This window comes from Sus scrofa, chromosome 3 (assembly GCF_054392235.1).
Source record: "Sus scrofa isolate SSC_HxYL_T2T_F1_AM1 chromosome 3, Sscrofa_HxYL_maternal_Yorkshire_Landrace_v2.0, whole genome shotgun sequence".
Lineage (NCBI taxonomy): Eukaryota > Metazoa > Chordata > Mammalia > Artiodactyla > Suidae > Sus > Sus scrofa.
Window position 1 is genome coordinate 97,188,478 of NC_139385.1, and position 12,626 is coordinate 97,201,103.

Sequence of the window (12,626 nt, forward strand, 5' to 3'; positions counted from 1 at the left end):
CAAAGGAAAAGAAAAAGGAGCAATGTGCTGTCCTGTTTATTTTAATTAGAATGAAGCCTGGAAATACTACATCATTTTCCAAGAATTCTTTGACAGAAAAAATGATAAGTGCTATCCCCCTAGCGCCATGCAAATGTTATGTTTTTGGAAACAGTCCAGAATGTGTTTCACTTATTTTCTATAAAAGAGTGAACACTTAAATGGATATTAGAGTCCAGTGATCTGTACATAAACAAATTTGGAAAACAGAAAAAAAAAAATTCAGGGTCTACATACTTTGTTCTGGAAAATAATTACCAAAAGTTTGTTCAAGCTTTTCCTTTCCCCAAATGAGAGAGTTTTTAAAATGAAAGAGAAGAGGATTTTGTTGCATATTTGCTATCATCCACCTGTACCTATTTCTTGGGAACCAGTGCCTGGTTGTTTCAGATTCCATTTCTCTCTAGAAGCTGGAGGTTCCAAATGGCAAAGGCTTGCCTTATAGCTACTTTCCGAGCTGTCCTAGGACTCACACAGCCCTTGTGCTAGAGAGCATTCCACAACTTTTTGCTGAAGGAATAAACGAATGTCCTCATCATCCGATGCCCAATGGCTCTGGCTGCACCTTCACGTTTAGGGCTCCCAGAACAGTTAGAAGCAGTGAGCGCAAAATGCAGTCAGATTTCCACCTTAAAAATCACACAATAACAAGCAATCCAAACCAAAGTCTGGCTTAGAGGAAGTGTGTGTGCCCTAAAATTGCCTTCCCTTTGACTTTTCCCTTTGAAAGCATCAGCCCCATGAAGGAGACACTAGGTGAGGAACACTAGGTGGGCTGAAGGACTAGGGACCCTACAGAAAATATTTCAAACTCTAAAGAGCTGTTTAGCATGAATACCATTTTAACCGCTACTCAGTTAAAATGAGTCTTACTTTCCACTATTATGCTGCTGTTGCTGCTGTTGTCATTTCCCAGAGAAAATGACTGCCTTTCCCAATGCCAGAGGATAAAAACTGATGTCATTTTAAGAAACCTAACACTTTCCCTCAGCATACTTGGCCCTCTTGTCAGTATTGTCAATGAATGAACAAGGAATTAAATCTGTAAAAAATTTTCAAAAGCAGTAAGCCTATCAGAATTTTATTTTCTCTTAGGACCATTATTTTGACTTTTTACATATACTTAGATTTTTTTTAAAGGCTAAATACAGGTTTTTGTTTTTTTTTTTTTTTACTGCCACATTTTTCCACAAAATTAACATAATTTTTATCACATTATACAAAAAAAGCATCATTAATTTGAATTCCACCAATGGGAATTCATAACGTTGTCAGTCCAGCCTATACTCACTCTCCTAGCTACGAAACAGTTAGCTGGCAATACAAACTCATAGCATAACAATTAAGAAATAGCTGCCTTCCATAAGAAAAGCAAACTTTTCACAATGGGTTTTACATTGTCTAGCCACGCAAAAAGTGATCCGAACAGAGAATGGATGAGTCTAGCTAGATAAGGGATAAATATAATTAGCTTAGGTAAATAAAATTGGAAAGACCACCTACTGTGAAACTTTTTTTGTTGTTAGCTCTTTTGATATGTATTATAAGCATTTTGTAATCAGTCCGTTAACATATATTTATTGAGCACTTACTGGGTGCCAGATCTTTCAAGTACAACAGACACTCCACTGAAAACAAACAAAAAGATCTCCTCTGCTCAGGGAACACTCTAGTTCAGAAGACAGAGATGGATATGCAGACGCAGACACATAAACAAACACTATGCTCTCCTGTTCACCCTCCACTACTTTAGTTTAGATTGAGATCATTAGAGAAGATCTGAAGCATTCAGGTTGAAACTTGAGTGTAAAGATTCTGGGAATTAACTTTCCAAACAGCAAAACTAGAATCTGAAAAGTCCCCAAGATGGACATGAGCCAGAAGCTCTTAAAGAAAAGAAAGAAGGCTGTAGTGGCCAAAGAGAAGTGAGGAAAGTGAGCAGAGATCAAGTCGGAGCGGCAGAGACAAGACCCACGGTGTCAGTGAACCAATGTTAGGAGCTGGGATTTTGTGCTGTGTGGCGCAGGGAGCCACTGGGGAGGGAGGATGGGTACATTACAGTGGCATGATCATCCTGGCTGCTCTGTGGACGGATGAGAAAAACAGGATGAGAGTGAATTTGGGGGGCTCGTTGAGGAGGCCTATGCAGAAGACGGACTGAGAGATGACTGTGGGTTATAAATGGGTGTTAGCTTGTGCCCTCATGCAAATAGCTTCCTGGAGGAAGAGACTACAAAGCACAGGTGCAGAGCAAACATGAGGTCTTATAAAAGAAAAGAATCAAAGATAATGGCTGCATTTCCAGCATGGGCAATGAGGGGATGGTGAGATGGTTTGAAGATGGAACAGCAGTGGGGTCTGAAATCAAGAATTCTATTTCATTCATGGTAGGCCTAATATTCCTATTAAGACATGTAAGGCAAGATCCAGAGTGGGCAGTTAAATACACAGTCTGTAGCTCAAAGAAAGGATTCCGGGTTTTGGTTTAAATGTGAAAGCCAACAGCAGAGAGCTGTTGTCGAAAGCATGGGGTTTGAAAAAGGGCCTGAACACAGATGCCTGGTGAAGGCGGAAGAGCCACATGGCAGGCACCCAGCCACAACCCCCTTCTCCCCAGCCCTGAGCCTCAGAAAGCTGAGCGAGCCCCTGGCCACCCTTGTAGACACAGGCACAGGGCATGTGTATCTTCTGCTTGGGCACATTTTAACGGGCTCTCTCTCTTTCCTTTACTCTCACTGTGTTTTATTCCAAAATCCAGGCCTCCCCATTTGTTTTTCTGCTGCTGCCCCCTTTCAGCATACCTCTCTTTCTCCTTCTCTTGGGATCTCTTACCTTCCCAAGGCAATTTTGGAAGGAGTAAGTAGAGCACAGTGGCTAATGCTAGCCCTGTGGGTTTCAGCTTTCACTCACACATGAATATGGAAGTGGATGATATTTCAGACTCTTTAAGACCCACAATTCCTGGGTTACAATCATCATGCATTTTACCATAATCCATATTAGTGGTTTAACCGCTAAAGGCAGCTAAGGTAAGATTTATGTTGCTATTCTTTCATTTATTCATTAAACAAGCATTTATAGAATATCTACCATGCACAAGGCCTCGGGGAAGCAGAGAATATTTAAGATAATGTTGTAATACTCTGAAAAAGGGAATAAAGCCAACTCATGTGACAGATGTATACCAGTCATGAAAAGGGCAGTTAAATGTGTTTAAGTGAGGCTTATTTACATTTAAAAATCCTGTTCTTTAAGAACATCTGCCTTTAAAGATCTCTTGCCTCAACTGTGTATTTAAAAACTCCTTTCACAGGGTGGGGGGAAAACTGTATACATGTAAGGATAACTTGATCCCCTTGCTGTACAGTGGGAAAAAATAAATTAAAAAAAAGAAAGAAAAAAGAAAAACTCCTTTCACTAAATAAAATTATCAGCATAAGAAAAAAAAAACTTTTATCTCAACATAAGGGAATATTAGTTGATATCATTGTTGAGAATAAATTACTGAATGTTTGCAATAATAAGGAGTCCAAAAATTATAAAAACACTTCTTGCAGCACTGCATTTGTCAATGGTATTCTAACTAAATTTAAGACATCAAGTTTTTTTTTTTTTTTTTTTTTTTTTTTTTTCCCTGCCATTGGTAAAATTGTTATGGGGAATAAATCTCAAAAGTCTTAAATTCAGCCAATCCACAGGGCACTGTGGGTATGTTCACATTGGTTTACATGCCCTTAGATTTTAGAGACACTTTATGACCACACAATAGGGAGGACACGTTCTGGCTAGGAAAACTTCTGCTGATGCTGAAGTTCATTTGGGCTCTTCCCCATTCCCAAGGATTCAATAATTTTGACTTCACTAAACAGTTACTAGGCAACGACAGGCTCATCAATTTAGTCAAACAAGTATATTAGATGACACACATACTGGCTAATAACTTTAACTTGATTTATCATCTTATCAAGCACTTTGCTAAAAAGGCAAAGGCATTTCTTTTCTCTTTTTAATGGCTGTACTTGAGGCATATGGAAGTTCCCAGGCTAGGGGTCAACTAAGAGCTGCAGCTGCAGGCCTACACACAGTCACTGTAACACCACATCTGAACCACATCTCTGACCTATGCTGCAGCTTGCTGCAACACTGGATATTTAACCCACTGAGTGAGGCCAGGGATCAAATGTGCATCCTCACAGAGATGACACTGGGTCCTTAACCAGCTAAGCCACAATGGAAACTCCAACATAGGCATTTTTCACATGCATTAATGTATTTAATTCCCACTGCAAAACTAAGAAGCAGATATTATTACTCTCATCTTAGAGATGAAAGAGTGAGGTTTAAAGATATTGAGTAACTCCTCAAAGTCACAAACCTAGTAGAGTACCAATTCTGGACCTCAAAGCCCATTCTTCACTGCCAGAGAACACAGACCCTGAGGAGAGACAGAGGGAAGGCCAAATTAAGCAATTATTCAAGAATTTGATCAGCAATAATAGAGTCTGATTGATTTAAAGTCTTGTTCTCATCATTACACTTGAACATTATACTGTCACCCAATAGATACATTTGTTGAAAGAATGAAAACTGTATTTTTCCTAAGACACAAAAAAGTACATCATCCCTTTAACACATACTGTGGTGCCTTCAAGTAAGCAAGGGTTAGCCAAAGTGAAGACAGAAAGTTTCATGGTCAACAGTCACCAAACTATCCCAAGGTAAGTTCTTGGATCTGCTAAATCATTAGCGGGCTTCATAAGCACAGATGCCATTCACAATACAATCTTTGGAAAATCTCACAAACTTTTACAACCCAAGTCTCAGAAACATACAGGCTTAGAAGAAAATGCTGGACAAAGGCAAAGAGCAGTTTCTTCTGGCTTGCTAATACCTAATCTGAGTTGTTTTCAAAGCAGCTGTTTCCCTAGATTCTCTTTTGAACCAGTTGAGGAACCCAGTTAAATGTCCACTCTGCTTGATTTAGTGTCCTGACCACCAATGCTATTAACATTCTTCCTGGTGATAACAAAACAGAATTTGATGTATATACCTAACAAAAGCAATCATGGGCATTTGGATAGAAGTTGGTTATTCCACCAAATCAAATATTGTAATGCAATGTTTTTAATCATCCTTGGCCACAAAATCCTATAGACACTGAAAGTATGTATCAATACTAAATGATACATGAGAAACTGAAGTATGTACAATGAACACCTACACCTAAAATAACTATAATCTTCAAATGGTGGTGTCTCAAGTTCCATACAGCTTGAAATGATACACACAACAATGGAAAGGATGTTTTAAATTCGTTTTGGCCATACAATGAATCTATCAAATTATGTTCTATTTACACTAATTTTCAGATGGGTTTTGTGTTATCCTAGAAATGTTACGTATTGTATTGTAAAATGAAATCTTTAAATCAATGATTTTTCTTTACCCTCACAAAAATACAAGAGGGCCTTCAGTAACTATCAAAGAAGATGGAAATGAAAATCTGTAAGTTTTCCCTTGCCTTATCTCTGAAAGGTAGAGATTTCCTTAGGGGAAACCTTTAGTTATAAATAAAGAAATTTATATATCAAAAAGTAAAGGAAGGAATAAAATAGACTGAAAGCCTAAAATAAACTCCGAACTCCATTTTCCTTAGGGAAGGGCTGTGCTTTATTCTTTTTTATAACCCATGTCTGGCACCAATATTTAACCCCCAATAGCTGCTAAACTAAGGTGCATGTCTCTTCAACATGAAAATGACCTATGAGTATTTTAAGAATTAAAAATGTTTCTATAAAGTTCAGGTCTATGAGAGCTGAAAGAAAGTGCAAGCAGTTGACTTTAGGGAAGAAATGTAACTGTGAATAGAAGCATATGTGCAAATAAGATCTCCCCCTTTAGAACACACTAAGATTAAAAAAAAAAAAAATCTACCTGGTCCCAAACGGCTTGAGTGAGGCATTCTAATTAAAAATAATAATAATAATTAAATTATGTTTTTACACCCTTGGGAAAATTCCATTCTAATAAGATATCATATGCATGCTGGATGGAGGGAGGCTGGTCAAAGAGGTATCCCTTGCCTGCATATGCCTTCAATTAATAATTAAGATGATTCTATTCCTGCTTCTCTGGGAGTACACAGCTATGGAAAGAGATACCATCATCATGTAAAGAGAATTATGAGTCTAGTTTCTTCCTGAGAATAATAAAGCTATGCAAGAACTTAAACAATGCAAGACAAGGGAGGGTCTGCTAACAGAACTGTTTATAAATACATCCTTCTCTCCTCTGTGGACAGCTCAGCTTTCTGCCTTTAGCACCGACAACTCAACTGGGGCTCCTGTTTGAGCAGAGAAAGATTTACTGAGAAAAGGCCTCAAATTATCCCATCAGACCCAGGAATGGGACAAGATAAATTGTTTTTAATTTGCAGTCTGTCCTTAAGAAGTACCTAGGAACACTAAGGTAGAATAAAACAATGGGCCCATGGCCCATGTAAATTCAAATTCATGGAAAGTGACAGATGCCTCTTACATTTACAAATATATATATCTTTCCATAATGCCTATGTTAATGAACTGGTTTATAAAGAGATTAATCTTCTTAGTCTAAATAGCAACCAGACATTTATTTTCCAATTGCTGTCTGTGTAGGAGGGACTGAGAATTCAATCTATTATCAGCAGACAGAGACTTCTCTCAGCCTATCTCTGCTATCAAGCTAAGAGTCTAGCTCCTAACATATATGGATAAAAATGAATGACTTGGAAGGGATACATGTCTGAAGAGGGTACTCCTCAATTCTGTGTAAATAAGATCCAATCAGCTTTTATTTTTTTATAGGGGCCTAGATAAATAGTTGCTTTGTGATCACCAACCCCACTTTGTATCTGATACATTTGCAAAGAGGAAACACATTTTTAGAAGTTTAGCCTTCCACATCAGAACACACAAGGTGGTCGTACCCCAGGACGGGAGTACCAGATGGAACCGTCTCATAACCACAGAATCAGAAACTACCTACTACCATCTCCCCAGATCCAAACAGCAAGCAGATGGTACAGGAGATTCAAACCTAACCTCAACACATCATTTTCCCAGAGCTCTAACCCAGACTACTTGACAGTGGAAGGATTTGGCCCCCATTTCTTACACTTTCAGAAACTAAGTTCTGTCTTGCTGCTCAGTCTCTCCGCACCTGATTCTACATTCATTGTCCAGCCACTTTGTATGTGGGATTCAGTGACCTCCCTAGCCAATTTCCAGCACATTTCACAGGGTTCTTTCTGGTCTCTGGTACTTGAGTCTTCAGCAAGCTTATTGTTTCTTAACGTATCCTGTTGTCTTCACATATTTTACTCTACTTTCATCAATACCTAAAAATATTCAATCTTTATTTTAAAAATATTCAATCTTTATTTAAAAAATATTTATCAGAGTTAATGCTGTCTTTTAAAAATTTGTCTAGCTCTTAAACGTTCCCTTAATAAAGAATTTTTAGGGGTTCCTGCTGTGGCTCAGTGGGTTAGGAACATGACAGTGACCATGAGACTTCTGGATTCGCTCAGTGGGTTAAAGATCCTGAAGGCCGCAAGCTTTGGCACAGGTTGAGATGTGGCTTGGTGTTGCTGTGGCTGTGGCATAGGCTGGCAACTACAGCTCTGATTCAATCCCAAGCCTGGGAAGTTCCATATGTTGCAGGTATGAACCTAAAAAAGGGGGGGAGGGTGTTAACTTTTTTAAAGCTCTTAATTTATGCTACTTTTAATATATTTTTTGATGCACTGTTTTTACAGCAAAACGGATCATGCTGGATACAAAGTCCTAGGATATTATTTCTTGGATAAAGGATTGTGGTCTAGGGGCTAAAAGACTGCCTGACTCTGCCCAACCTGCAGGACTCTTGAGAAGCCACATACTATGGATGCTTTTAATCTGCTCTGATACTGAAGATGTAGGTCTCAGGACCTGGATCCAGACTCAAGCCACAAATCCAATGTCAGGCTGAGGAGTGGAGCACTGCACCTTTAAGAAAAGCAAAGGCTAAGTAGGAAGGCAGGTGCTAGACACATCTTAGGAACAAAGCCCAGGCGTGGAGATGACTAGGATTGCCCTGTGCCTGATTTCCAGGACCAGGCACCTTTCTTATTCATTGTCTTCTATAATTTTAGCTAGAAATCTCCCAGATAGTTCTAACCTTTATCTGACCCCTCTCTGTGCAATATCCTCTTTAGGTTAGAACCAGCCCCCTGAAGACACTTATCTGGAATCTGGCATAGTTAAGACCATGGAGCCAGACTGCATGAGTTTGAATCCTGACTCTACCACCTCCTCATGACCTTGAGCAAGTTATTTAACTCCTGTGCCTCAGTTTCCTCACTTGCAAAATGGATTAATAACAATCTTCCACTGTGAGGTAGGTACTAAGTGAGTTACTATGTGTAAGGCACCTGGGACAGTGCCTGGCACATAGCAAGCCCCAGCTAGTATCACCTGCCTCACCAGCACCCATGTGTCTGGCCCTCTGCAGTGGAGTAGATTTGCCTTCTCTGCCCTCTTCCTCCAGGCTATGCTGGCAGACAGGCCTGTGCTCCACACTAGAGAGGGCATAGGTAGTTCGCATGCTCTTCAGCCTAGCTTTACAGGTGGCTCTGTCTCAGTCATCCAAATTAACATTGGTAAATCACAGCTTTCAATGGAGTGCAGCCCTGACTACTGCATGGAGCAGTGAACATCGGCAAAGAGAATTTATGAAATGGGAGTAAAAAAAACAGATGAATACAAATGAGTAAGAGGATTCAAAGGAAAGGAAATGCCTCTGTTTGGGAGCAGAACTGATTAAATGACTAAATGTGCACACGACTTGTTTGACTTGTCTTTGTAAAGTGACTAGGTGCACTCTGGCTGTTAATAAACACTGAATTTAGTCCAAAACAAAGGTCATATATAAACAGCGTATTTATTTATTCAGCAAATACTTGAATATTTCAGGCATTGAGTTAAAATGTGAAACAAACAATAGATAAGAAACAAGAAAATAAATAAAGTCATTTCAAATGGGTTAAGAGTGATGAAGAATAATGGTCAGGAAGGCCTCTCTGAAGAATGGGCATTTCTATCAATAAATAATGAATGAGATCCAGCCATGTTTAGAGGATGAGCATTCTAGATAAAAAGGACAGCTCATGCAAAAGCCCTGTGGTGGAGATGAACAAAGCATTTAAAAAAAAAAATAGAAAGTACAGTTAGAAAGAAGAGTGTTAGGCATCAAGTCTGTACCTCCCTCAAACCAGCTTGGTGATTAGGATCATGTGATCCCTTCCAGCTCCAAAATTCCATAAATCCCTCTAGGAAGTGATGTATTGATAGACACAGATAAAGCAGATTATATTGGTTCTAACACATTGGTCTGACTATATAATAATGCCAGCAGAAGGCACCTCGGTAGATGACATGCATAAGCAGCTATCTGCTTTCATTACAAGAATAAAGAAGGTGAATTGGGAGTTCCCATTGTGGCTCAGCAGTTTAAGTACCCAACATTGTCTCCATGAGGATGAGGGTTTGATCCTGGCCTCCGCCAGTAATTAAGGATCTAGCATTGCTGCAAGCTGCAATGTAGGTCACAGATATAGCTTGGATCCAGTGTTGCCATGGCTGCGAAGTGTGCCTGCAACTGCAGCTACGATTTGACCCCTAGCCAGGGAACCTCCATAATGCTGCGGATATGGCCATAAAAAAGAAAAAAAATAAGAAAAAGAAGGTGATGAATTGGATTTTAGAAGTTTCGTTGTGATCTGGTTAGTCAAAGAAAGATAAAGTGGTCATAGATAACACCCCATCATCACAGCGTAAAAGACCACAGAACGTAAGAATGGAGGTGATGTGCAGAAAGAAAGTGGGGGCTGGGGATGACATAACATATAAGCGAATCCACAAATAACCTAGAGTTTAAAAAATCATTTTATAAAGTTTAAACCCCAAAGGCTGTTCAAGAGTATCAGTCAAGTTCCTCTGCAGAGGCTTTGAAACAAGCACCCTTTTCAACTCCCTTCTGAAAAACTCACTTCCAATTATGAAAAATACTCCAGTGTTTCAGGTAAAATTTCCTCCTCATGAGGGAAGAGTAGAGTCTGGGGACCGATAGATTGAGTAGCCTGGCTAAGTATTTAATTTCCCACATAGCATAGCAAGTCAAGACAGCCTTAGTTCATATATGAACATTTATGAAAAAATGGTATAATGTCCCATTTGGAAAGAAGATTTAGGATAAAATGCTATCTCCAGCAATGCCAGCTCAGACTTTCTGTACTGCTGTGTGCTGGTGGAGGTGTGCTCCTCAATATAGAAGGTAAGCCTCCAATTAATGTGGAATTTATGTTGTGAAAATATCGTTACAGATAAATCATTCAAATGGATACCCTGGAAACCATAGCAACTATATATTTTAATTAAAGTTTGCTGCTTGAAAGGAAAATCTTAAATAATTGGTGCCTCCAAGTCTTTGCTGAATTGGCTTAGCTATGGGAAATACAGGCTTTTAATAATAGGAAAAGAAAAATTCCCACTTTACTATATGCATCTCTTTTTAATGTGGGCTAGCCTGAGTTAATTCTTCAATACATGAAGCTAAAATTTGCCCTCCAAATAGAAAGTCCACTTGAACACAAAATACAAGAAAAATTATAACTCTGGCTTAGGAATGTTTTTCCAGCCATGGTAAGACACACACAAAAGACATTTTAAAAACGGTGTGACAACCACTATTAATACTTTCAATTTATTGAATGTCAATGTCTGTTTATCATAGAAAAGTGACATTTTGCTATTTTGTGAATAACGGCCTGAAACAGAAGTGGAAATCTTTAACCACGCACCTATTCAACAAACATTTATAGGCAGTCAATCATGTGTCTATACTGAAAACAAATATCCTAATAGAATATATTTAACCAAACATCCCCATACCATGTGCTTTCTGGACACTTTGCTTTATCCTCACAATAGTTCGTAACTGTTCAACAGTTAGGGTGATAGAGATCTAGCAAAGGTTAGTGACTTTTTCAAGTCAGGTACTAAGATTGTGCCTACAAAGGCAAACCAGTTCGAAGCTTCAATAGAACCTGTCAGTTAGCTTTGTTAACAGCCTGTCGATTTCTGTCAATAACAACAATGCTAAAAATAAAACTCAACTAAAATCCTGGAGAGATTTACCTATGCATTCAGCAGAAGCAAAGGTCCGTGGTGTGGGTCCTTGAGCCCAGCCAAAAGCAGAAGTAAAATTCTGAGGCTCTAAATATATGAAAGAAAAAATTCAAGATGGGATCAGACTGGTTTTGTCCCTAATATCCAAGAACAGGTTATAGGAGAACCATATACTTATCCATATACTCAAATAAGCATTCTGGCAAAGACTGAGTTAGATGCTGCCCAAACCAAATTTAGCACTGGGACAGTTCTTGGAATGATTTCAAATAGAAAAAGGCAACATTTTATTTAAGATGTATAATACTCCAGGAGTTCCCCTCGGCACAACAGTTAACAAATCCGACTAGGAACCATGAGGTTGCAGGTTCGATCCCTGGCCTTGCGATCCAGTGTTGCCGTGAGCTGTGGTGTAGGTCACAGACTTGACTCGGATCCTGCATTGCTGTGGCTGTGGCGTAGGCCAGCAGCTATAGCTCTGATTGGACCCCTAGCCTGGAAACCTCCATATACCATGGGAAGCAGCCCTAGAAAAGGCAAAAAGACCAAAAAAAAAAAAAAAAAAAAAAAAAGATTTATAATCCTCTTGGTTGTCAACTAATCCAAATATCTAAGTTCTTTCAACAAATATGTCTCAGAAATATATTATTATTATTAGCATTGTGCTCCCTTGTCACCACTCTAGCTGGCCCCAGGTCTCCCAACACCACTGAACTGACTCCTTCTAGCAGTCAGTGCATTCCCACCAGACTGAGAAACCCACTTACAATCAAGCAGGGAAGCTGGCATTTGTTATTCTTTTCTTCTGAGGGGGCTCTATGCACATTTTTATTCTCCCAGGTCCTACACACCCACCTCAAAGACGAAGTTCCCTGTTATTATCCCCTGGTACCAAGCACACTGCCTAGCACACAACAGGGTTTCCAAAACCATTTATTTGAGGAGGTTTGATTTACTTATTATGCTTTTGGTTATCAAAACATTGTCCCTTTGTAAAATCTGCGAATCCCACCTAGCTTTCAATAGCTGGCCTTCAAATTTTTCCATCTCAGTAGAGCCTCCCTTGACTAAGCCTGTTGTGGTCACTCCCATCTCTGAATTCATGTCATACTTTGCCTTAATGAAATGCTATGTAAATGGACACTGACTCCATGTGGTAGTTTTACTTCCCCAATTGTCTAAGTCTCTTTAGGGCAGGAGCTTGGTTAACACCCCCCCCATCCCTCGCCACCCAGAGTCTGCACAATGGTGGGCACGTGGTATAAATACCTACTAGGTGGGTAAATATTTTCAGTCTCAAAGTCATCACCATAACTAGATTCAATCACTACAAAACAGTCACTTTTACTTCCACCAAGTTTGTTTTACAAAATTTCCTCA

The 12,626-nt window shown here is 39.3% G+C and overlaps 1 protein-coding gene across 50 annotated transcripts in view; it reads right to left on the reverse strand.

The window, feature by feature from the left end:
* Nucleotides 1–12,626, reverse strand: part of CCDC85A (coiled-coil domain containing 85A) — a 691,220-nt gene that overhangs the window by 51,863 nt on the left and 626,731 nt on the right. The window contains exon 3 of one of the 50 annotated variants that reach the window (XM_085019218.1): nucleotides 4,415–4,474. The exons of the other annotated variants lie outside the window; for them this stretch is intronic. Coding sequence (XP_084875344.1) covers nucleotides 4,415–4,474 — 60 coding nt within the window. The remainder of the gene's footprint in view (nucleotides 1–4,414; nucleotides 4,475–12,626) is intronic. 50 annotated transcript variants of the gene reach the window in all.